The sequence below is a fragment of the Lissotriton helveticus genome, chromosome 10, assembly GCF_964261635.1.
Source record: "Lissotriton helveticus chromosome 10, aLisHel1.1, whole genome shotgun sequence".
Classification (NCBI taxonomy): Eukaryota; Metazoa; Chordata; class Amphibia; order Caudata; family Salamandridae; genus Lissotriton; species Lissotriton helveticus.
The window spans coordinates 601164024-601190362 of record NC_136071.1 but is presented as its reverse complement, the minus strand read 5'-3'; the positions used below and the strand labels follow the sequence as shown (position 1 = coordinate 601190362).

General features: G+C 43.3%; 1 protein-coding gene across 2 annotated transcripts in view; it reads left to right on the top strand.

Moving 5' to 3' along the window:
* SRL (sarcalumenin) overlaps window positions 1–26339 on the top strand; it is a 169382-nt gene that overhangs the window by 121040 nt on the left and 22003 nt on the right. Inside the window, exon 5 of one of the 2 annotated variants that reach the window (XM_078663128.1) lies at window positions 16686–16721. The exons of the other annotated variant lie outside the window; for it this stretch is intronic. Coding sequence (XP_078519254.1) covers window positions 16686–16721 — 36 coding nt within the window. The remainder of the gene's footprint in view (window positions 1–16685; window positions 16722–26339) is intronic. 2 annotated transcript variants of the gene reach the window in all.

The following is a 26339-nucleotide window of genomic DNA, read 5'->3' as shown; positions in this document are numbered from 1 at the left end:
CACAGTAGTGGCGGTGCACCTTCCAGGCGAGTTGAACATAAAAGCAGACGCACTCAGCAGGCACTTCGAAGATCAGCCAGACTGGGTGCTAAACGACGAGGTGGTAGAAGAGCTTTTTCGTTGCTGGGGTCGTCCAGCCATAGACTTGTTTGCAGACGACGAAAACACCAAATGCCACGCCTTCGCGTCCAGGTTCCACCGACCAGGGACGCAGGGGAATGCTCTTCTGATGGATTGGTCAGGAATATTCGCTTACGCGTTTCCTCCCCTGGCTCTGATTCCGAAGGTAGTGTCCAAGCCCTCAGGTCGGACATGGAGGTGATCTTAATAGCTCCGGATTGGCCACGGCAGTGGTGGTACCCGGACCTTCTACATTTCTCTGTGTGTCCACACAGACGACTTCCTTGCAGGCCGGACCTGTTGAGCAAAATGGACGGGAAGATACTGCATCTCAACCTTCCCTCGCTGAACCTAACAGCATGGCACCTGAGGTCCTGCAATATGGACATCTGAACTTGCCTCCCGAATGCATGAACATTTTAAAGGAGGCTAAGAGGCCTTCCACGAGAGCGTCTTATGCGTTCAAGTGGAAGAGGTTTTACTTATGGTGTAGGGATCATCATCTGGATCCTACTAAAGGGCAGGAGGAGTTAATCTTGCCATACCTCCTTTCCTTGGCAACTTCTGGATTGAAATATGTTTCCATTAGAGTGCATCTGTCAGCCATAGTGGCGTACAGGAAATCGCCTCATCAGATTTCTTTCTTTCAGGTTCCGGTGGTTAAGGACTTCCTCCAGGGGTTGAAGAAAGTCTATCTTGGAAAGCAGCCTTTTTAGTGGCAATCACATCAGCGTGCAGAGTAAGCGAGATACAAGCTCTCTGTGCGAAGGAACCATATACTGTTTTCCATCACAATAGGGTTGTCCTGAGGGCTCACCCATCCTTCTTACCTAAGGTTGTTTCTGATTTTCATATAAATCAGTCCATTTCCCTCCCTTCTTTTTTCCCAAATCCAGCGACCCCAGCAGAGCGGTCGTTGCACTCATTAGATTTAAAGAGAGTGCTCAAGTTCTATTTGGAAAAAAACAAGGGAATCAGGAAGTCGGATCAGCTGTTCGTGAACTATGGTTCGATGAGAACAGGCTTTCCGGCGGCCAAGAGGTCCATCTCTAGATGGATTGTCTCTTGCATTAAATTGGCCTACCAGCTTGCAGGCAAGCCTTTATTGGTGTCACCCAAAGCGCATTCTACTAGAGGGAAAGCGGCCACAGTAGCTTTCTTGCACGACATTCCAATGTCAGAAATATGCAAGGCTGCGACATGGAAATCAGTTCATACCTTTACGAGGCATTACTGCCTAGAATCTGATTCCAGGGCCGATACTCAAGTAGGACAAGCCTCTTTGAGGAATCTATTTGGGTAGCCTGCGGCCTGTACGAGCTTAGTTGTTACTAGGCTTAGTATGTGTATTACTGTATTGTTACTCCTTTGCCCGCAGGGAGATGAGGTGAGGCTCGCTATTCTATTCTAATGCTTATAACTATTGATGAGGATCCCCTGGAAGAGAAGGATTAGTTACTTACCTGTAATCCTAGTTCTCTTCCAGGGGTATCCTCATCAAAGTCATAAGCAACCCTCCCGCCTCCCCGGGCAAAGGACATTCTTTAATAAGGAGATATTGTTAACCTATTTGTTACTGGGTTTGTTTTCAGTCTCCGAAAAGAACAACTGACCTAACTGTCACCCCTGAGGCATGATGGGATACTGGGGGTCATGGGTGCCTTAAAAGCACGGTGTCAGTTTATTGCTATGCAGCTACAGGTTAGCTTTTCAGTCTTTTTAGACTGTGTGTTTGCAATGCAGCCTGGGAGCTTTCTATGCTTTCAGTGAGTTATGAGAATTTCTATTGCTTTCTGAGCATTAAAACAGTTTCTAAACAAGCTTTGTTGTTGTTTCTCATGTTTCTAATGCTTATTATTCATGTATGGTGGAAATTCTACACAGCATATTTCAGCTCTGATTTTATTTGGCTGCTATTGCATGGTTTTATATATATATATGTATTTATATATATATGAGTATATATATGTGGGGCACATATAATATAGTGTTTCCGGGGTCCCGCGCATGGGCGGGAATATTCTAATGCTTATGACTTTGATGAGGATACCCCTGGAAGAGAACTAGGATTACAGGTAAGTAACTAATCCTTCTCGACCCCTAGGCCTTAGCCAATTGGCCGTAAGAAGGAGGAGTGAGAGGCGGGGCCCAGGCATAAATGCACCTCACTGCGCGGGAGCGCCGTGGACTCGTGCAGCGGGCGTGCCGGCGCCGCACCAATGGCAAGCCCGTCTGCGCCCGTCCCCGCCCAGACGGGTCCAGGGGCCATGAACTATGGTCAAATTATTAAATATTCCTCTAAGGCACTTAGATTACTAGCTCAACCGTGTCCCCCCCTTGACCCTGTTGTTCACAATCATATCATGGTTAACGGTATCCTGCAAATTCAGATCCGCTATGTTGCCCTCCCTTCCCCCACTTCCCACCGTCCCCCTATCCTCGGCCCCACAACAGCTAATCATACCGCCCTGCGCATCCTCTAGCTCAACACTCGCTCCCTGGTTAAACACCAGCTAGACATCTTTTTGTTGCTTACTTCAGAAAAACCTGACGTCCTTCTGGTCACTGAAACCTGGTTAAACCAGGACTCCTACCTTGCCCCTACATTCTGGAACTCCTTACCACTTGTTTGAAATCTGCACCGAGGGTGCTTACAAACTGCCTTCTAGTGGAAGTATCACATTACAGATACTAAAGTATTCAGCTCTATCCACGCCTTTTATTTTTTATACTCAATAACTGCTACACATTGTGCCAAACAACTGAAAACACAAACACAAGCTGCTCAAGACTCTACAAGAAAGGGCAGGTCTTGAAAAGACAGTCCTCCACTGGTTCTCTTCCTTTTTCTACAACCGCTCACAAAGAATAAAAATCAAAAAGTTTGAGTCCGACCTCCACCCCGTCAACAGGGGTGTTCCACAAGGTTCTCTTCCAGGGGATACTCATTAATAGTCATAAGCACTGAATTATCTCCGCCCATGAGCGGGAACCCGGAACAAATAACAATATACATATATATGTGTAAAATATATAAAAAAGTACATAGTACTAACTAATTATACACATATACATGTATAATAACCATAATATGCAGCCTAACATATATACATAGGCTAATAAAGCCACAATTACACACGTTCTGAAGCATGAAAATATGCTGTATATAAATGCAATAAACAGGCATGAGCCCAAAATGCATTTCATAACCATGAAAAACCTTTATTTTCATCAAAGAACCTGTTGTAAACAGCTATTAGCCTAAAAAGGCTGCATATGAAAATTTGTCTGTGTACAGAAAATCAGACTGGCACCCTGCCTTTAAGGCCCCAGAGAATCTGCACACTTTGCCTTTAAGGCCTCTAGGAGAACTCTGTTCCCATCATGCACCACAGGTGACAGTTAGGTCAGTTCTTTTTTCCGGCTTGTTCTGTGAGGAACCTGGAACTTGAGCTCTGCTCATTTGTAATATTTTCTGTCAGAAGTTGGTTTTTTCTTGACATTTTTTGACAAATAGTACTTTGGTGGTGTTTATTACCTTTTTTCTGACTAAACTGTTGTGAATTTTTTAGTCAGTATGCCACCTTTATTTTATAAATGTCCTTCCTGTGGGAAGAAAATGGCAAAAACTGATCCACACTCTGTTTGTGTGGTGTGTCTTCCTGATACTCATAAGGTGGAAGATTGTTATCATTGCCTCAACCTTTCTAGTCGGACTTTAAAAGAAAGAGAGAAAATGAGGCTTCTGGGCCTTCTGGAGAGAGAGAATCGTGGTGAGAAGAGTTCTAAGGTTTTCTTATCGACTTCTAAGCCACCTTCTCAGCCTAAACGTCGAAGATCAGCGTCTCCAGAAGGTAAAACGAAGAAAAATCGACTCCAGGAAGCTTTTCCTGCGAAAAAGAGGCGTTCGACGTCGAGATCCAGATCGCCGTCAGCATTGTCGGCGTCGAAGAGGACTCCGTCGACGTCGAAGAGGCCGCCGTCGACGTCGAAGACTTCGCCGGTGAGGCAGTATACAGCATCTCGACCTTCGCCGTCGAGATCTTTATCGACGTCGAGACATCTGGTGTCGATTGCAGTAAGGACGACGTCGGGGGTTCAACGCTCGACGTCGAAGGAGAAGATGCGTTCGACGTCGAAGGATCATGGGTCGACGTCGAAGGATCATAGATCGACGTCGAAGAGTAAAGTGTCGACGTCGAAGGAGATTCATACATCGTCGTCGAGGAAGAGATCGACGTCGAGAGGAAGATCGGCGTCGAAGGATTCGACGTCGAGGTCTAAGAAGAGGAGGTCAAAGTCTCCATCGCGACGTAGATCGGCGTCGAAGCATGCTTCGGGCTCGAAGCATGGAATGTCTAGGTCTCCCCCACCTGTGCACAGGTCGGCGTTGAGACTGTCACGATCAGCCTCTCGGACCTCACTTAGGTCTTTGTCGAGGTCAGACATAAGTCCTGAGCCTAGAGTGGTTTCTTCACCGCAGGATCAACAAAAAGATGCGGTGAGACAAGAGACAGTGCATCAGGATTCTTCTATGGTGGCTCAGTCGGGCTCTACCTCAGGCCAGGCAGAGGATAGGCAATTGGTGCCTTTTCAGCGGACTCCATCTGGCTCAGTGGTATCTGAGCAGAGTGTAGTCTCCGGAGCTTCCAAGTCTTCAGCAGACCTGAATATTGTGCAGGTGTCACCTGAAGCTTCACCTGAGCGTGTGGGTCGGCCTATCAACTTGTCACCGAGATGGCTGGAAAGTCTTCGGCATTGGAAGATGCGTCCATTATTGGGTGACAGAGCTCCGGTTCCTCGGACGGAGCTGCAAAGAAGATCACGTTCGAGATCATTGGGAAGAGAGAAATCTCGATCAAGGGAACGAAGGAGGCAGCGATCTGCAACTCCTCAAGAGAGGCGTAGAACTCCTTCTCCGTCTTCTAAGTCATCTTCGTCTTCTACAAGATCTTCATATAGAGACTATTCTCCCACTATATCATCTACTCCTCCGTCCAGAGTGTCTCCAGTGGATGATTTGGGCACATTTAATGATGTGTTATGTCGTGGGGCGAATAAGTTCAAGATCAAGATGGCAGTTCCTCAAATAGCAACGTCAGTCATCTTTGAAACTCTACATCACAAGACGACTGGTAGGCCTCTTCTGCCGTTAGTGCCCGGATTGATAGAACCAACGATGAAAACTTTCTTAACTCCGGCCACAGTGGGTTCAGGACCTTCTAGGATTGCAAAGAAGTACAAGGCTCCAGAGGAAGATCCTTTGTTTTTGCGTTCTGACCCACCTCCAGACTCTCTTATTGTGGCGGCAGTCAGAAAAGCACATTCGGCAACATCTACCTCTTCTGCTCCTCCAGAGAAGGATAGTAAGAGTATGGATTCCTTGGGGAGACGAATGTGCAACACCTCAGGTTCGGTCATGAGAGTGGCCAGTGCGTCAGCCTTATTGGGCCGCTATGATCGTCTGCTGTGGGACTCAGTTTCTCGTTTTGCAGAAAAACTCCCTAAGGAGGATCAGAAAGACTTCCTGGAAATAGTGGAAGAAGGAGGATTGGTGGCTAATCAAAGCATTAGTGCGGCTGCTGATGCGGCGGATCTGTCAGCTCATGGTTATGCAGATGGTGTTTGTGCTAGACGTACGGCTTGGCTTCGCCTTACGGGTCTAAAACCTGAGGCTCAGAGAAAGATGGTAAATCTACCTTTTAATGGTTCGACTCTGTTTGGATCTCACGCCGATGACGAGATGTCTAAAATGAAAGTGGAGTTAGACACTCTTAAGGCCGTTGGTCTTGAAAAGAAGAAAGAGTTTAAGCGTAGAGGTCATTTTCGTCCCTATGACAAAAGATCTTTTCAGCAGAGGGGCCAACAGACGAATTGGTCCTCGCAAAATCAAGGCCAGAGTCAACAGAGATCGCAATTCCAGCAGAGGCGACCTGGACGAGGCAGAGGCAGCGGAAATAGGCAGCAATCATCAGCTACCAAGCAGCCTCAAAAACAATGAATGGAAGCTTCCTCCACAACCGTGTGCCACTCCGGTTGGAGGAAGTATTGTGTGTTATCTGGAAGAGTGGAAACAGATCACAAAGGACAAATGGGTACTCAATGTCATTCAGAACGGGTACCTTTTGAAATTCAAGAAGCCACCTCCTGTCATGCGTCCTCTGAAAATGGTACAGTGGAACTTAATGCGCTTACAACAGGAAGCGGATGTCCTTCTGATGAAGAATGCCATAGAACCAGTGCCTTTTCAACAGAGAGGTCAGGGCCTGTACTCTCGGTTTTTTCTTGTAAAGAAAAAAGGTCCAGTTACGGAGTTCAGACCCATTCTGAACTTGAGGCGTTTGAACAAATTCATTCGGAAGGAGAGGTTTCGAATGCTGGCTCTTCATCAGATTTTTCCTCAATTACACCAGGGGGATTGGATGTGTTCCATAGATCTGAAAGATGCTTACTTTCATGTCCCAGTATCCAGAAAACATCGCAAGTTTCTCAGATTTCAGGTAGGGGCTCGTCATTATCAGTACGCAGTGCTCCCCTTTGGCCTGAGATCAGCTCCCAGAACTTTTTCGAAATGTATGGCGGTAGTGGCTGCTTGTCTTCGAAAACAACGGATTTTCATTTATCCGTACTTAGACGACTGGCTTCTGAAGAGTTCATCCCCATCTCTACTGGAAGAACATCTATCGATATGCCTTCAACTCATGTACAAGTTGGGTCTTCAAGTCAATTACAAAAAGTCCATAATGAATCCCACCCAGAAGATCCACTACCTGGGTGCTCAACTGGACACGGCAAAAGAAAACGTGTGTCCTTCGGAGGAGAGGTGGTCATCCATCAAGACAAAGTGTGTGTTTCTCCTTCAGTCTGCACGTCCGACAGTTCGGCAAGTTTCCTCTCTTCTGGGATCCATGGCATCGTGCATCTTCATAGTGCCAAACGCACGTTTGCAGATGCGTCCTCTACAGCAGTGTCTAGAAGATCAATGGAAGCAGAGGACGGGATGCTGGGAGGATCGGATTCTTCTCCACCAGTCTGCAAAAGATTCCATTCGATGGTGGATGAAAAAGTCACACTTGATGAAGGGAGTTCCTTTTCATCAGGACCCACCAACGCAGACTCTGATCACAGATGCCTCTCTCCAAGGTTGGGGAGCACATATGGGCCCGCTGCAAGTACAAGGGCTATGGTCAGATTTCGAGAAAGGGTATCATATCAATCTACTCGAACTCAGAGCGGTCCATCTTGCTCTCAAGTCCCTGGCTCCATCTCTTCAGACTCGGTCCCTCTTGGTGCAAACAGACAATACAACTACAATGTATTACTTAAACAAGCAGGGGGGTACCAGGTCCAGGACTCTGTCCATAGAAGCTCAGACCATCTGGCACTGGCTACTTGCACGAGACCTGTCCATAACGGCAGTTCACTTGCCAGGGAGCCTCAACACGCAGGCGGACGACCTCAGCAGAGACTTCGTCGAAGCGCACGACTGGGTGCTCAACGAAGAAGTCGCACACAGCATTTTCCAGGCTTGGGGAACACCAGACATCGATCTGTTCGCAGACGCGGCAAACGCAAAATGCCCCGTCTTCGCGTCCAGGTTCTCCCAGAAAGGGTCTCAAGGGAATGCCCTTTTGATAGACTGGTGTCAAAATTTGCTGTACGCCTTCCCGCCGACTCCGTTGATACCAGCAGTGATCAACAGGATGTACAAGACCAAATCCAGAATGATATTGATTTGCCCAGAGTGGCCACGCCAATGGTGGTTCCCAGATCTCCTCCAGTTGTCAATCAGGTCACACAGGAGATTACCTTGTCGCCCGGATCTTCTGTCCAAACAGGAGGGGCGAGTATTTCATCCCAATCTGCCCTCCCTGCGCCTGGCAGCATGGCTCCTGAAGTCATCCAGTACGGGCATTTACAGTTAAATCCGGAGTGTATGAACATTCTTAAAGAGGCAAAGCGGCCTACGGATTTAAGTGGAAACGCTTTTTTCTTTGGTGTCAGAGCAAGGGTCTTGATCCTATTCGAGGCCAAGAACAGGTGATCCTGCCTTATCTTCTGTATCTTGCTCAGTCTGGTTTGCAGTTTAATTCTATCAGAGTCCATCTTGCTGCAATAACTGCTTATAGAAAATCGCCAACACAGATATCGTTTTTTCGGATGCCTGTGGTGAAGGATTTTCTAGAGGGATTAAGAAAGGTGTTCCCTCCAGTCAGATCTCCTTCTCCACCTTGGGAGCTTAATGTGGTGTTGACTAAGTTGATGGGCCCACCCTTTGAGCCCATACATAAAGCGTCATTGCAACACTTATCTTGGAAAGTAGCATTCCTGGTGGCTATCACGTCTGCTCGTAGAGTGAGCGAAATTCAGGCTCTGTGTTGCAAGGAACCGTACACAGTTTTTCATGCAAACAGAGTGGTGCTCAGGACTCATCCTTCTTTTCTACCTAAGGTGGTGTCGGATTTTTATATTAACCAATCCATAACATTGCCTACTTTCTTTCCAAACCCTTCAAGTCCGGCTGAGCGGGCTTTGCACTCTTTAGATCTAAAAAGGGTTTTGAAGTTTTACTTAGATAAAACCAAGACTATGAGACACACAGACCGTTTGTTTGTGAACTATGGTCCTACGAATACTGGTTTGGCAGCATCCAAGAGATCCATTTCTAGATGGATAGTGTCATGTATCTTACTGGCCTATCAGCTAGCCCACAAGTCTTTATCAGGTAGACCTAGGGCTCATTCTACGAGGGGAAAAGCTTCTACAACAGCTCTCCTCAGGAATGTGGCTATGTCAGAGATATGTAAAGCAGCTACTTGGCGTTCAGTGCATACGTTTACACGCCATTATTGCTTGGATTCTGATGCGCAAACAGATGCTCAAGTGGGACAGGCATCACTGAAAAATTTGTTTGCTAATTCTAGTTAAACACTGTGTTTTTAAAAGTGTAGCTATGCATTTATCTGTTCGCCCGCTTCTAGTGGGTATGAGCTTGCTACTCTATTCAGTGCTTATGACTATTAATGAGTATCCCCTGGAAGAGAAGGATTAGTTACTTACCTGTAATCCTAGTTCTCTTCCAGGGGTATACTCATTAAAGTCATAAGCACCCTCCCGCCTCCCCGGGCGAGCAGTAGTATTGAATTTTTCAATATGTATTATAAAGTTTTTAAGGGCACATTCCTGCTAATGTTTACTGTACCGTACAAAAGAACTGACCTAACTGTCACCTGTGGTGCATGATGGGAACAGAGTTCTCCTAGAGGCCTTAAAGGCAAAGTGTGCAGATTCTCTGGGGCCTTAAAGGCAGGGTGCCAGTCTGATTTTCTGTACACAGACAAATTTTCATATGCAGCCTTTTTAGGCTAATAGCTGTTTACAACAGGTTCTTTGATGAAAATAAAGGTTTTTCATGGTTATGAAATGCATTTTGGGCTCATGCCTGTTTATTGCATTTATATACAGCATATTTTCATGCTTCAGAACGTGTGTAATTGTGGCTTTATTAGCCTATGTATATATGTTAGGCTGCATATTATGGTTATTATACATGTATATGTGTATAATTAGTTAGTACTATGTACTTTTTTTATATATTTTACACATATATATGTATATTGTTATTTGTTCCGGGTTCCCGCTCATGGGCGGAGATAATTCAGTGCTTATGACTTTAATGAGTATACCCCTGGAAGAGAACTAGGATTACAGGTAAGTAACTAATCCATCAGTGCTCTCCCTTCAGCTTTTCAACATCTACATCGAACTCCTTACCACTCTACTCAGAAAATTCAACATCCCTTTCCACCTATATGCGGATGACACACAACTCTATCTGTAAACCACCTCCATTGCTGACATCCAGAGACTCAACGCCATGCTCAGGGAGGTACAAGACTGGCTCTCAAACAATCACCTAAAACTAAATCAAGAGAAAACAGAAATACTCCTCATCTCCAACAAAGATTGTACTGAGGTATTCAGGAAAACCCACAAGTCGTGGAATGGCTCAAAGCTATTGATACCCTCAATAGCAACTTCATCCTGGCGGATTCGGTAAAATCTCTAGGTATCACCTTAGATCCGAAACTGAACATGAAAAAACATATCTCAAGATCCGCAAAAAGTGCCTTCCTCAATCTGAAATTACTGTACAAAATAAAACCCTTCCTCCCACCCAAAGGCCTTCAACATGCCACCCAAGCACTAGTGCTCTCTAGAATTGATTACGGGATTGCAGCCCTGACTAGGACATTAAAATCTCACCTCGCCCCCCTGAAAACAACCTTGAATGCAGCAGCTAGAATGGTCACTGGTACTAAGAAATTTGATCACATCTCCCCTGCGCTCAAAGAACTCAAATGGCTCCCAATTGAATTGAGAGCCAGCTTCAGAACAGCCTGCCTCACCCACAAAGCCCTGCACACAGGAAAACCGGAATACCTGGCTACCAAACTCAAAAAAGCCGGCCAGTCCAGAAACCTCAGGAGCTCCAACACTCTGCTTCTCATCCCGCTAAAATCTCGTAAGCAGAAAACCGCAACAAAATTGTTTGCCGGAAACGCCCCCAAAATCTGGAATTCCATCCCCCCACATCAGAACGATCCCCTCATTTCCCAAATTCAAAAATCCGCTCAAAATCCTCTTCCTCAACCACTCTCGAACAAACCGATAGAAGCCAAAGATGCACCCCAGCCTGCACTCTTTCTAACTTTAAATTTTGACCAGTGTCACTGACTCGGATAAAGAAAATCTTTCTGGAAATTCGTCCTGTGTGAACAAAGCAACTTTTGGGGTGCACGCCTTGTTTGAACTTCATCCTCCATACCCGTCCACACGACTGCGCCTTTGTTCGTCCTAGACTCGGTTTTATCCACATGTTTGTCTATACTCTGTACTGCCTATATGCACATAATTTACTTGTAAAGCGCTCCGATACCCTCAGGTCCAGCTAGCGCTATATAAAACTCTTAAAATAAAATAAACATTTACACTGAAAGCTGGTAGAGAAATAACATTATATACAGTAGGAAAGCAAATGATAGTTGCTATATGTAGTAATACAAAGGAGGCAAGTTAACACTATGTACATTTATATTATACTCACAAATAGAAGGAACAAGAGATTATGGGGCATATGTAGGAACCCGTTTGCGATTCGCAAATGCCGGAATTCGCAGAATTCCGGAGTTTGCGAATTGCAATTGGCGTTTTGGTATGTAGGTGCCACGTAGCAAAATTAGGAATCGCAAAAATTGCGATTCCTTATTTTACTCCAGCATTTAAGGAATTGCAATTTTGCGATTCCTTAAATGCTATGTAGGGGTGCCTATTAAATTGCGATTTTGGCTTAAGGAATCGCAAAATAGCACCTACTCCAAGTAGATGGTACCTTGAGATTTCCTGTCAAAATGCATTTTTTTAAAAAATTCAAAGTGCCATGTGGCGCACAGACATGCCCTTAGGGCATGCATGTGCGCCACATGTACTTACAGGCACATTGCAGGGGTGCAACAGGTGTCCTTTGGACACCCTGGCACCCTTGGAATTGCGATTCTCAAATTGCGATTTTCTCATAAAAATCGCAATTTGAGAATGTATCCCCATCCATTCCAATGGGCCTCTTGGCCCATAGGAATGAATGGGACACTCATTCCTTAATTGCGATTCGCAATTTGCTACTGCAATTAAGGAATTTTAGAGATTCGCTAAAAATTTGCGAATTATTAACTACATTCCATTTTGCAATTCTCAAATAGCGATTCCTTAACAATCGCTATTTGAGAATCGCAAAATGGAAATTACCTACATATGCCCCCAAGTGACGGTTCCACTGAACAGAAAACTTTGCTTTCAGTTTCATATAGGCACCCTACCCTTTAGGTCGTTTACATCAGGCTGCAAGGATAAAGGAGGCAGTACCTGTCCCATATTTGTTCACCAGAAGGAAAGCATATCACATGTTATGTTCGCTTGCTCAGGCTATTGATCCCTCCAGTCCCACAGGCTGTCGCCAATTTGTAGGTCACTAGGTGTACGGAACCACCAGGATGCCCTCGGTATTTTTAAATCAGACTCTTCCATACCATTGGTTATTTCTATTGCAAAATTTCTGGGTGCAAGGTTGGGAACTACGTGATAAAAAAAAGCCCTAGGACGCTCTCCCATTTGATGATTCACATCTCATCATGTCTTATTCGGCCCATTATTGGGTTATTTTCCTTTTCTTTCTTTAACATTTCACTTTTAATGATATGTCCCATTTTTAGAAGTAGGTGCAGAGGACGGAGCTAGAGATGGACACTGTAGGTGCTCAAGGGCTTCCCCTGAAAAAGGTGAAGGGCAATGAGTTGCTTGGCAGCGCCAAGCATATGACTTATAAGGCGCCAATCTGTGAGGGTCATCGCTTCCAATTCTACAGGGCGATTGCCTAAAACCAAAGCATTATAGAAGTCAGGGAGAGATAAGCCCACAACCCCCTTGATATGGCTAAGGATCTATTTCCAGTATGTGGCGATGAAACAACATGACCACCATGTTTGATGGAAATCTCCAGGTGCTGCAGTACATCGCCAGCATAGAGCAGAGGTAGTGGGTAACATCGTCTTTTGATTTTAATTTTATTTTTCTTCCAATTTTCTTTAATCTGACTTGAATTGCATTGAAGTCCAAATGTTTCAAAAGCTCCAATGTATCACAAATCTTTAGATGTGTGTCGCACTGTTGATAGTTTCAAAGATACTGGCTGATGTTGTCAAGAAATGCACCCGAGTTAAACAAAAATTACATGTCAACCCACGTTTTAAGACTATCTGCCAACATCAAAACAAAAGTTATTCAATGAACAGTTCCGGAAATTTATCTACTAACTGGAGATACAGTAAACAGAATATTGAAGGAAAATTATTTCAGTGAATACATTTCCTCACATCAGAGTCAAGCAAATGATACTTACAAAAACATACATGGACTTCCACATGGCTACTCAACACATTCCAAAGGAAAGCAGCAGTAACACCTTTAATCTGGTAGAATGGGACCTTTTTTATCTGCGCCAGAAAAATTCAATGTACGCATCATATTCCTTTAATAAAATTGTTTTTTGTTGATTTTAAAACTTTTCAATTGTACATCTGCAAGTAAAGATTGTTATTGTAATTTATTTACCATAGTTGTTTACTAGAAACAATCCATCAAGCTCTATCTTGCTTAGACCCGGAAACCCCTAAACCTGAACATTGCTGAAGAAATAAGATCTTATTTCTGTATTCATATCTAGGTCATACTGCAAAATCTCTTTTAGGTCCAGTATGTGCAGCGATCTATGCAGGTTGTTTGAATGTGTTAATGCTGTATGCAAATGGCATGGATTTCATCAGCTTTTCAGACCAATGTTATGGCAATAAAAAAGCTAATTTCCTGAAAATTAACATAAATCTACATTAGGAGTTATTTTATCGGTTGTGTGCAATGTGCTCAAACTTTGCCAACTGGAATAGTTGAAGCAATAGTTCGTCCTCTTGATGGTGGAGAGGGTGAAATAATTCATTCTTTTTCAGTCACCCAAAGTTGAAACGTTTATTTTATTAAATGAAATGTAGTTTCGCCTCTTTCAAGAAGGCCATGAAGCCCAGAGATGTGTCAAGGTGGCTATACTGATGTGCTTTCCGCCCACATGACAGGGTGTGGTGAAACCTTTGTTCCCGCATCATGAACAACATATCTTTTTTTTTTAATGACAAATTCCAGTGTGGTAACTCAGGTGGGTGTAGGTGATTTGGGAACCATTGTTGGCATCGCCAAATAGAGCTGATTAGAATTACTCTGACATTTTGGAAGAGTTGATGTTCTAGATAATTTGAAGATTAGTGGAACAGGGTGAAAGCTGTAGTCGAGTCTCTCAGAGAAAGGATTTAACAAGGTCTTTCGCACCAACTTTGAGGCTTGAGATCTGGAGGCACAGGTTAGGTAGATTGTATCTTCGGACATAGGAAACAACTTGATATCTGGATAACTTCATACACTAAAGATATTGTAATTGAGATCGCATATTAAAATGAAATTAATTAATTAAAAGCCATTTTTGGCCTTCTAATAGAATTCTGCTCAGGTAGTCCACTATGTTTTTTTGCTCTCTTAGCATGTAAGTTCTGGCTGGTATAAGTTGCTTATCAAGGCCAGATGAAAGAGTTATTAGTCTACTACATGATCCCAGTATTCTTGCCTTGTATTGTAAGACATTGTCATGGTTTTGTATGTCTGAATTGGACCAGATGTGCTGGCATGATAGGTAAAATGGTTTTTGGAGGTAGTGAGCAATTATGAATTTCAACATGTGTTTAAATAACTTTAATTTCTGATCCCTTTATCACATTGGTTGTTCTGACCCACCAGTGTAAGGTTTCCACAGCTTATTTGTGGTGGCCTTATCGCCCTTTCCAACCTCCAGTTATCAGATGTATTTGATCTTCTGGGCATGGACGAATTCTTATTGATGTCCGTCTTTGGGGTTGAAGGAAAGGCTGTTTTACTGAAAGGGACTTCCCCCTCCCTCCCCTTCCCCCGGTTGTCTGAATATGATCCTTGATGTGTAGTTGGCATCTCTGAACAGGGAAAGTAAATCTCTACTACAAACGATACACTTATTCTGTTCAGTTTCTATTTCTTTTATTGATCACAGTGAACTGGAGAGGACACCTTCATTTCTTTTCATAGAATACCATCCTCATTTCATATTTTACCAATGACTTTGTCTAAGTGTTTAAACATGGGTACCTTAAAAGCAAGTGAGACGGTGTGAGTAACTTTCACACAAAAAATCATATAGAATGTCAGAAGAAAACGGTCTGAATAAATGGTAGGGTAAAACTAGGGAAATCTCGAAACTGGTTTAGCAAAGTACAAACAACTGAAAAATCTGTTAAAATGCTGAAAAAACACTTTTATATTGTTCACCACGAGCATGTAGAAATTTATTTAAAAAATCTTCTTGTCCATGAGACAAGATGCTGGACAAATCTTCTTCTCCTGTAAAATATTGTACTTTTCCCATTTGGCACCATGCAGTGCGATAATGTTATGGTAATGTATTCACTATGTCAGAGCTCTAGTACAAACAGGCTTTAATTAACCTAGGGTTCATGTTATACCATGGTTTGGATTGTAGCAAGAGTCTAACTCTGCCATCTTTTCAATTATACTAGATTTTAAATATGGAGGGAATTTGCCTGGGCTCTGTTTAGGTAAGGTTCCCAGCAGAATTCTGGATTCGATACGGTTCTGATTATGCAACAGCTCTTTCCTTGCTTAGTTTCAGGTGAAGGGTAGGATCTTCTGATTGTTTTGGCAGAGGGCACACTTTCGATTGATTTTGCTAAAAGGTTGTTACATTAAATAAACCAAGAGAATACGTATTATCAAGGATACTATTGACAATCACTTGACTAGAATTTTGTTCGCCAGGCAGAATTTTAATATCTTTGATTCAATAGCTGTGTGACAGAACAAGTTTTCGACTTTTGATGTCGAGGATGCTTTCCTCAGGAACACCCTTAAATAGCTCTTTAATTTGAATCCATAAAATCACCATTGTACTGATTCAGGGTTATTTGAAATCCCACCCCAAAATGTACACGTAAAGTAGGGATAACATTTTTTACAGTTTCTCAAAAGGGGCCTTTTGTATCTCCAAATTATTTGTGACAAACATCAAGTGGAGAGAACAAGAGTTTAACTGTTGTTAAACAAATGTTTATGGTAAAACAGCAAAATACATAACTGCCGGCAGATAGTTTCACTTGGATTTTGCCTTATCCATTTCTTTAGGAAAATTGGTTTGAATGTGTATGCCATATGTATGCTGTAAAAATGATGGACACATGCAATCTGAGGAGAAATTTAATTTTGCACTTCATTTATATTTGCTCATGTAAGCAGTAGAATCATAATCTACGTGCATTTTCGCAGTCACACTTTTGGATCAAAGTATGCTCTGCAGCACTGAATGGACCTTGCCAAAGTAGCAGCTGGCACTGCCTAATTCGGCTTAACAACTGGGGACATTATATCTATCACCAGTGACATCACCCATCCAAAAATAGTGGTTGCCTTGGAAAGAACTGACTCATGTAAAGCAGTCACTATTTTTATACTGCATTAGTAATTTGTGGCTTTGGTCTGGGCTTGCATTCTTAGTGCCAAATCTCCCTGGGCAGAATGCAAAGGAGCATTTGTTCTCACCTCAGAGTCAAGGTGGACTGACTGCCATGTTTGAGAACTGTAAGAGTACTCTGTGCTATTAGAGTGTGAAGTCAGTACTGATGCAGAAGCTTAGCTCCAGTAGGACTAACATAACCATTTGGTCCTTTAAAACGACTCATTATTGTTTATGTAGTGTTTCTTCACTTAATGTTCCTTTATTCTTGTTTGACAAGGAAGCAGAGTCTATACTTAAATTTTTCATATCCTCTGTAGACATTACCTATAATATGTGTGCCTTTCCCTGCCTTAATCACGTAGTCTTGTGTCTTTATGTATTTTTATCTCCCATTCCCCTCTGCTAACAGCCTACCAAGGACGAACCCTTGGGAACTCTGACACAGGTTGGTATGACTTACTCCCACCAGCATGCTACCAGCAGAGAGTTGTCAGCATTGTTGTCCTCTCACCTTTCAATGATCCATTAAAATGATGAAGCAGTACAGTATTGGGTTCCAGTCTATGGGCTTTTAATAAACAAGTATTAAAGATCAAGTGAGGGAGAAGCTTATGTCTTACGTTAAATTATCTTCCAACTTACCTGTTCCATTAAGAAAGAAGATATTCTGATATTTAGGCAGTGTGCACAACCAGCACCTCAGTATAGACGGTCGGAGGCTTTGGCGAGCGGGAAAAATTGTCAGTGTACATGTGTTGAGTTTTTTTTTCCTCTTACTGTTTAGGCATTATCACTTTAATTTGTGACACCTACTTTTCCTTGATTAATTTGAGGAACGATAACGTTTGGGAAGTATTGGTCTCCCCTTGCATTAATGTTCATTGTTGCAATACTCCTTGCTTTTGTTTCTTGTTTGTGCTGGTTGGTGTATGAGCTTACTAGGTTATTTCAACATGTTCAACATTGTCCAAGAATTGTTATTATTTTCTTTGTTTGTGGCATTGTGCATTTCTTTGCTTTTATTACTGTCATTGTATCAGCAAATGCATGTTTGTCTTTGTCTCCATTCCAGTTTCTGGGAGGATTTTGTTCTAAATTGTTTTGTTGTCTTTACATATTCTTAGTTGCTTTCTTTGTGTCATTTGTCTTTTTTCACTGTCCATTGTTCGTTTTTCCTAACCCTTTCCCAGTAAGCTTCTGGGGTGGAATCATCTGTTATCAAACATGAAATCTGAGGTAGGCAGATACCCGATGTCTTTGTGAGACATCATAAGTTACAGGTGGTTTTAACTACCTAATTACAACACTTGCCAACTTTATGAACCTCGTCAGGTGAGATGTGAATTGGTAGCCTCTCTGCAGGGATTGTTCCTGAAGAAAAGCTAAATTGTTGTTTCATTTCCCAGTTCAAGCTCATAACCTGGGCAGAGGACATGAAGAGCCCCAGCACCTGAACTAGAGTCGCATGTATTGTCCACACACAACACTGTCACTATAGGTTAAGAACTAATCTTAGGCATTTGCTGTTTTAACAATAGTTTTTTTGTTGGTTTTTGTTCTGGTGTCAATGCTTTTTATTAATCTTTGACTTTTTGCATACTACTGTTAGTGTTCATACTTTAACTGTGATGCTTCTATTTGGCTTAACTCTCTACTTTCTGTTAAACATTTTACATTTGTTTTTCTACATATTTTTTCCTTTGATTTTTGCACTGCTTTTCATGTTTGCTGGGCATTGTTTGTTTTGTGTGAAGCGTTTTTGTTTGCCTTTAGGCTGGTGTTCATTTTTGGACCGTTCTTTATCTTAAGATTGGCCTGAGTTTATGTGTTTACTAGAATTCACTTTTAAAGAAACACACTTATGACAGTGTTTAATGTTAAAGATTAGGATTCATGCAGCACCAAGTTGACCAATAAAAATGAGGGCAAGGCCAACCAGGCTTTTGATCTTTTTGAGAACGCTGTAATAATGACTGGGAACTAAAAAAGTACAGTTCTTATAGAACGTAGGTATTTTAGTGAGAGTGAACACGTTCATGCGTTGTAGAACGGTCCTATGTATAATTTGCCAGGAATACTAATCTCCTTTAAGGGGACAGGGTTTCTTGAATTGTTACGTGTTTAGATTCTGTCTTTTCATCCACCTAACATATTCTCAGGCCGATCTATAAGAGGAAATGCTCGTGAGTAGAATAGTGAACAGTTGCTATAACCCACTTTCCCAAAAGATACCGAATAGCAAGTTCTGGAAAGTGAGTATGTGAAATGGCTCATATAGTTTACTAAATTGTTCACCCATCATTGAAATGTAGTTGTTTGAAGGAAAAATTGTTGGTCTTGTTTTGAAGTTGTCGAGGAGGAATTTCTTTGCTTTCCTCCCTGTTTTTTTCTTTTATCATCTTATTCTTGCTGAGGCCATTGCATTTTATGTAGCCTCTGAACAAGGCAATATGTATAAGAGTAATTTACTGAATCTAACAGCTTTTGCTATAAAAAGCAGAGGTGTTCAGTGGAGCAGGATAGGAAAAAACACAATTCTGTGCGCTTTTGCATATTAGTGTCATGTTATTGTTTGACTAGAAATAAGAGGGGCTGGGACGGGGTGCCAAAGATTTGCTGTACCAAATTCATGCCAGACATCTTAATGGATCTTGTAAGGCAGGGTGGTGCATTTCGCTTTTTAATATTAACATTGAAGTCTGCATGTGTTTTCTATTACCAGCGTGCCAACTCCCTTCATGCAGGAAGCTGCAACTTAATTCAGTATCAACCAATCAGGCCCATGGGTGAGTTACCCCGCAGATTACAGTCTCCGGGATATTTGTAGTCCTCTCCATTAAGTACATACTCCAGTTAATTCTGCCGGTAACACTATTGCGCCTATAGGCTGGTAAACGTGGATAATGAAGGTTAGTTACTTTGGCCCCTGAAAGGAGGTATAGTCGGTGTTCATTTTACAAGAATTGAATGTGTTTTGTAACCTAAATGGGTATCTGATTGGTTGATCTAGAATTCTGCATGGTGCATTTGTTTGCCATATTCCGATGCAAGGTATGGGTTTAGTATACACCCTCAGATTCACCATAAATCAGCTGTTACCTGATCCGTGCATGTATGCATACCTTACTTCAATCAAAAGTCCAGATAATGGCTTTTATTGAGGATAAAGCATAAACAGGAAAAATATATTTTTAAGCGACTCATCGAACAACGTTGTGACTTATATCAAAGAGTACATTTCACTAGATTTCAGGGGGAAATAAACTTTCAAATAGTTCAGAAAATATTAGGATTTAAGGTAAAACATTGAAAAAATGGAAAACTGAAAACACGTTAAACAAAGTTATCAAGGAAATGTAGATCATCTATAGTACCTCTCTCTGAGTTGTAAATAAAAGGACACTAGTTCCTCTCCGTTGTTTTTTACATAATATTGTAAATCAATTAGAACGACACAAGTATAAAATACTTGTAATCTAAATGGAAATATCATGCCCTCTTTTGCTGTGATCATCCCTGCTTATGGCAGGAAATGTTAACTTCTGCTTTGCAAATTTGCCTGACTTTTTATGACTATTAAGCAGCTCATGTCAGCAAACACGCTTGTTTCTGTAAAACACATGAGAACCTCTTCAGAACATTCAGCCATACATAGCAGACAGGCATACCAATCTTTAGAGACACATTCTTCTTCCAATAGCACTCCTTTTCTTTTTCATGTCTCTGGTCTAAAGCATAGGAAAAACTTGCACAGTAGACTCTTTTAATTTTAACTAATAAAAATGAAAGTAATAAAGGCACCTGCGGATATGTTCAGTTTACCCCCATGTTTCCATTGGATGTTAAAAGTTCCAATACTTCCCACTTACTTTCTAAAGAATTAGAATAGAGCTTTTGTAAGAAAGTACTTTGGTCTGTACTAAGACCCAGTTGGAGAAAAAATAGGAACTTATTTCCGTTGCAGGAGTATGCTTAAATAACATTATTCAAATGAGTTTTAGTTTACATTGGTGTTAAAGCACTACACATCACCTATGGCCACCGCAGAACTGAAGGGTGAACAACCTTTACAACGAAACTATTACAACGCACTACCATTACAACGCGGTCAATACAACGCAAACCATTACAACGCATTGCGCTGGGGGGCGCTCTAGGATAGGGGATACGTTTCATTTTCTATCCAACACCTTCCCTAGTGTCCACGGGGACTGGAGTTGGAATAGAAAATTATACTTACCACTATCCAGCACCTCTAAGCGCTATGCGTTGTAAAGGTTTGCGATGTAAAAACCGCGTTGTAAAGGCAGGCGTTGTAATAGCCTGCGTTGTAACGTCATACATCCAACTGAAGTTTTTCTAGTATTACTTACAAAACGGTGGGTTTGATTTAATTTATTTGTCGTTAAGTGCATAGAAATTTCCAAATGCTGCCTACAGTGGTGTTTATTTTAATACTTTACTTGTGGCTGAGATTCTTATGAATAAAACGTGTTGCTTAAGAAGTTTATACACTGAAACGTAGTTATTCTTCACATACCTTTTGCACAAACCTAAGTATCCTACTTGGTTTTTGTAAGCAACACCCCACTTGGAAGTTCCTTTTTCAAAGTAATCTCAATAGGCATTTGGACTAACAAATAGACTTCACTGGATTTCACTTCAGGGACCGAAAGACTGGATTGGGTAATATTGCTACAAATTGGTAACCAAAGCTGAACACTGGTAATGAGCAGAGAGTTCTGTGTCTGTCCTTGTTATCCAGTAGCCTTAATGAGGGTTGAGACACTTACTAAAATAGAACACCCTTAAGAATAGACAATAGAACCAGATTGGAAGGCTTGGTGGCCACAAGATCTGTTCCCTCCTGACAATGTGTCTCTCAAGGCTAAAAATTTGGGAGTGATTGTGGACAGTGAACTGTCCTTTGGGCCACATATCTCGTGTCTCTCAGGCAAATGCTTTGGCATTTTGCGAATGCTGAGGAAGTTTCTTCCTTTAGTGTCTCTCTAGCATAGGAAGATTATTGTCCAGGCCTTGATCGGATCTCGACTGGACTACGCAAACGTTCTTTTTTTGGGTTTACCAAAATATCTTTTGAACCGCTTGCAAGTAGTCCAGAATTCAGCAGCCCGTGCTATCTACGGACTTCCGAGAAGAGCAGGAGCTACGGCTTTACTGAATTCTTTACACTGGCTACCGATCGCCAAAAGAATTCTTTTTAAGTGTCTGACTTTTGCTTTTAAAGCTCTACAAGGATCTGGCCCTAAGTACATAAGGAAACGCCTCTCCCGATATGTACCTAGTCGATCTCTGAGATCATCCTGTCTATCTAAAATGACAGTCCCGGTGATCAGGCGTGCAAGGATTGGTGGTCGATCCTTTCGCTATCTAGCCCCGAAGGAGTGGAATGAATTACCACTCTCTCTCAGACAGGCTCCCAATCTCCTTACTTTTAGAAGAGAGCTAAAAACGTGGCTTTTTACTAAATAAACGTGATCCTTCTCTTGTGTCTGCTTTTAAGTTGTTGTGTTGTTGTTTACTAGCTGCTCTTTCTTCACCAAAGCGCCGGGATGCTCCTCAGAGTAGCCGAGCGCTATAGAAGAAATAAATTAACATAACATAACATAACAAGACATTTCTATTGATTACTGCCTGTTAATGGCCATGCAAGAAATTCCAAAAGAGCCACCTTAACCATGACATACAGATTACCCTACTATTCTGGGGATCAATCAGTCAGGATTTATAAAGTGTGGCTAAGCACCCGATAGGGTATCCAAGCGCTTGCAAGGCGCTTACAAGCCCCACAGGCTTATTCGAACAGCCAGGACTTGAGGGTCATTCGGAATTCTAGCAGTGAGGTGATGGTCCGGAGGTGCGTGGGGAGGATGCTCTAGGTCTTTGCTGCAATGTGGGAGAAGGAACGTCCTCCTCTTCCGCTTCGGTAGATGTGGGGAGTATGGGCAAGTGAAAGGTATGCGGAGCGTAGTCTTCTCGATGGATGGTGGAAGTTCAGGCAGTGGTTAATGTAGGGGAGTCCTTGGTTTTGTAGAACCTTGTGTGCATGGGTCAGCAGCTTGAATTAGCATCTCTTCTGTATGGGAAGTCAATGGAGTTTCCTGAGGTTTGGTGTGATGTAGGTTTGTCTGGGAAGGCAGAAGAGGAGTCTGGATGTGGTGTTCTGTATGGTCTGAAGTCTCTGTAGGTGTGCGTCGATTGCTACGTAGAGGGCATTGCCGTTGTCTAGTCGGCTGGTGTTGAGGGCTTGTGTCACGGTACATCTCGTGTGCACGGGAAGCCACTTGAAGATCTTACGTGGCACGCGCAGAGTGAGGAAGCAAGCAGAGGAGATGGTGTTTATCTGTGATTTCATGGTGAACTTGTTGTCAGTGAAGATTCCGAGGTTTCTGGTGTGGTTTGAGGGAGTGGGTGCAGCTCCTAGGTCTGTTGGCCGGCATGAGTCACTCCATGTGTTGCTGCTGTTGCCAAAGATCAATTCTTCTATCTTGTCTGTGTTCAGTTTCAGGCAGTTGTACTTCAACCAGTTGGCGATGTTTGTCATGCATCTGTGGAAGTTGGTTCTGGTGGTGATGGGGACGTCAGTGAGTGAGAGAATGAGTTGGCTGTCGTCTCCAAAGGAAATTATGCTGAGACAGTGGGATCTGATGACGTTGGCCAGCAGGGTCATATCTGCGTTGAAGAGCGTGGGGCTGAGGGATGAGCCCTGGGGGACACCGCAAGTGATCTCCTTGGATTCAGAGGTGAAATGTGGAAGGTGGATCTTCTGGGTTCTTCCGGCACGGAAGGCGGTGATCCATCTGAGTGCGTCCCCTTGGATGCCGATGTGGTGGATTCTTTCAATCAGTACATGGTGGGATACAGAGTTGAAGGCTGCAGAGAGGTTGAGGAAGATCAAAGCTCCTGTTTCTCCTTCGTCGAGGAGGGTTCGGATGTCATTGGTGGCTGCGATCAGGGCTTTTTTGGTGCTGTGATTGCAGAAGAAGCCAGATTGGGAGGCATTGAGTACCTGGTTCTGCTCCAGGAGTCATGAGTTGATTGTAGATGTTCTTTTCAGTACCTTCACTGGGAATGAGAGCAGGGAGATTGGCTGGTAGTTTTTGAGTTTTCTGGGGTCAGCAGACGGTTTTTAAATTAGTGTCCTGACTTCAGCATTTTTTCCAGGTGTCTGGAAATGTTGCAGTTGTGATAGAGGAGTTGCGTAGGGTAGTGAGTTCCTGCCTGATCCTTTGGTTTTGGAAGTTGAAGATGTGATGCGGTCAAGGGTCTATGGGACCTCCAGAGTGGATGAATATCATGGTGCATGTGGTGTCCTGGGTGGGCAGCATGTTCCAGGTGGTCAGTGTGTGGTTCGTGTCGGGTATGGTGGTGGCATATCTGTCGAGGAAGCCCGTAGGTGGTGGTCGGGGTTCAAAGTTTCCGTATGTGATTGCGATCTTGTCATGGGAGAAGTGGGCGACGTTGTCGCGCAGCTCCGGTCAGGGTGTGATGTTGTTTTTGCTGGCAGCTGGGTTGGAGAATTTCTTAACGATGTTAAAAAGTTCTTTAGTGTTGTTGGCGCTGGTTTTGATACGTGCAGCACTGACTGTCTTCTTTGTTACCCTTAGCAGGTGGTGGTAGAGGTTTAGGGAGGTTTTCAAGGCTACTCATTAGGAGGTATCCTTGCTGGTGCGCCATTTCCTCTTCAACTGAGTTCTTGGGTGCACCAGTTGGTCTTTTTAGAGGATTTTCCCTGGATGCTGCTCTTTATTGGGACAATGCTGTCTGCGCAATCTGTGATCCAGGCTTCGAAGTTTTCCCCCTTCCTGTTCAAGGCTGGTGACAGGGTGGAAGGTGTTGAGGGCGTTTGCCCAGTGATCTCTGAGAATCTATTACACCTCTGGTGGGCGGCGTTGGCCATCTTGGGGTGGCGGTGTGGGTGCTGGAGATATTGAAGTTGACAATGGACTGATTAGTCCATGTGAGTTCTGTGATATGGCTGTATTTGACACGGTTGCTGGAGGTGAAAATTGGCTGCAGCATGTGTCCTGCGGGCTGTTGTAGGGTTGTGGACTCTCTGGGGCAATCCAAGGCTACTCATAGTGTCAAGGAGTTGTGTGGTGTTTGTCATTGGGGTCATCGATGTGGATATTTAGGTCGCAGAGGAAGATGTAGTCATCGAAGTCTAAGGTAGGGGTGCAATGAAGTCTGCGATGGTGTTGCAGAAGCTGGAGCTCGGGCCTGGGAGTCAGTATGCAAGGGTGCCTCTGATGGTTGTCTTGTCATCCATGTGGAGCTTGAAATTGAGATGTTTCATCGGGGTGGTGGTGTTGTCGGTGGTGGTACACTCTATGGTCTCTTCGTATATGATGGCTGTTCCTCCTCCCGGTTGTTGGTGTGGTCCTGGTGAGTGATTTTATATCAGTCAGGGATCGCTGTAGCAATGTCGGGGTGGATGTGGGGTTGAAGGTCTCAGTGAGGAAGTCTATGTCTGGTGCGTTGTTGGTAATGAGGTCCCATAATTCAGTTGGATGTTTGCATAGCGAGCGTGTGTTGAGAAGGGCACATGCAAGTTTGTGTTTTTGTTCAGGTGGTGTCTGAGGTGTGTTCGGGGCAGGGCTGGTCAGTGGGCTGGTCTGTGTGCAGTGGCAGGTGAAGCGGCAGTGGGTGCAGGTAAAAGGTCCTACCGTGGAGGTTGGGTTGGCATGGTGGCAGTGTTTGTTGCGGTGTCCGGGGTTGAGGGTGTAGAGCTTGGCAATGGTGTATCTTCAGGGGGCAAGGGGGCCAGGGGTTGTGACGCTGGTCCCAGTCAAGGTCCAAACTTTGACAGACAGGCTTGTCTTTGGCGTGCCAGCAGCATGGCCGTTGCACAGTCGCGCTGCAGCTTGCATTGAGTAGGTCCTGGGGCTGATGGCACTTCCGTTGGTGGAGAGAACAGTGAGGGGGAAAACCTGGTCGGGACACCCAAGCGGGGCTAGGCTATCCACATTTGTATGTCAGTACACCCCAGGTCTATTGTACAATATCTACTGCTATGGGGCTACAAACTATTGCACTATTGAACCTCAGGTTCAACCTTTCTAAACTCTAGACTTTCAAATTAAATTTAGGCTTTTCTTGCAGCACCCTTTCTAGTCACTAACCATACCCCAGTATAACATAGACAATCCCTATTTTGCTGGGTTTTAACCTACATTTAACTCTCCTGATTTATCCACGCTGAAGTGCACCACCAATTGATTGTCTAGTTACTTTCTCACCTAGGGCGGACTGGCTTTTATTCCATCAAGCTTATGACCATTGGCTGAAGCCTATATAGGTGGGTTTGAAAGTCCAAGGCAACTAATGGCACTCATTCACATTCCACAGCTTTCCAGTATTAATTGCAACAGGCACAGGTGGCTTCACGAAAGAGAGGAAGAGTTGGAAAGAGGAACTGATAGCTGCCAGCTATGAGAGCGGGCAAAATGAGATAGGAGAAAGAGGAAAAAATGACGGATAGAGAGAGTGAGGAGAAGAATGGAGAGGGGCATTTTTGAAGATTTTGTCAGTGCTGCTTTTGGTTCCCAGTCCTGCCCTGTTCTCAGCTGTGCCAACAAAGCACAGGCCTAGCTAACCTATCTTTCTAATATTCACTCCTGATTTCAGGGAAGCGAACCAATAGCTCCCTTAAATGTGATATGTGCCAACACATAAATGGTTTGATTCAAAACTCTTCCCTGTTGCCAAAGTTGTATTTACTTTTGCAACTATAATAGCCTAACCTCTAAGATTTGAACCTATTCAAAATTATTATGTGGTAAGCTGCGACCATGGCCCAACACAACATTTAATCACATAGCTTTATTAAGTAATTATACTATTAAATAAATAACCATAATTAGTCTTTTCAGATTAATAATGCACAACATTGTTAAAATTTAACATACACACCTACGAAATAAAACAAATATCAAGAAATTCATTCATTCCTCCTGGTAGACAAAATAAAATGACTTGGGAAACAGTTTTCACATATTTTCATGGCATATTGCCCTGTCTACATAATCATAAGTGAGACCAC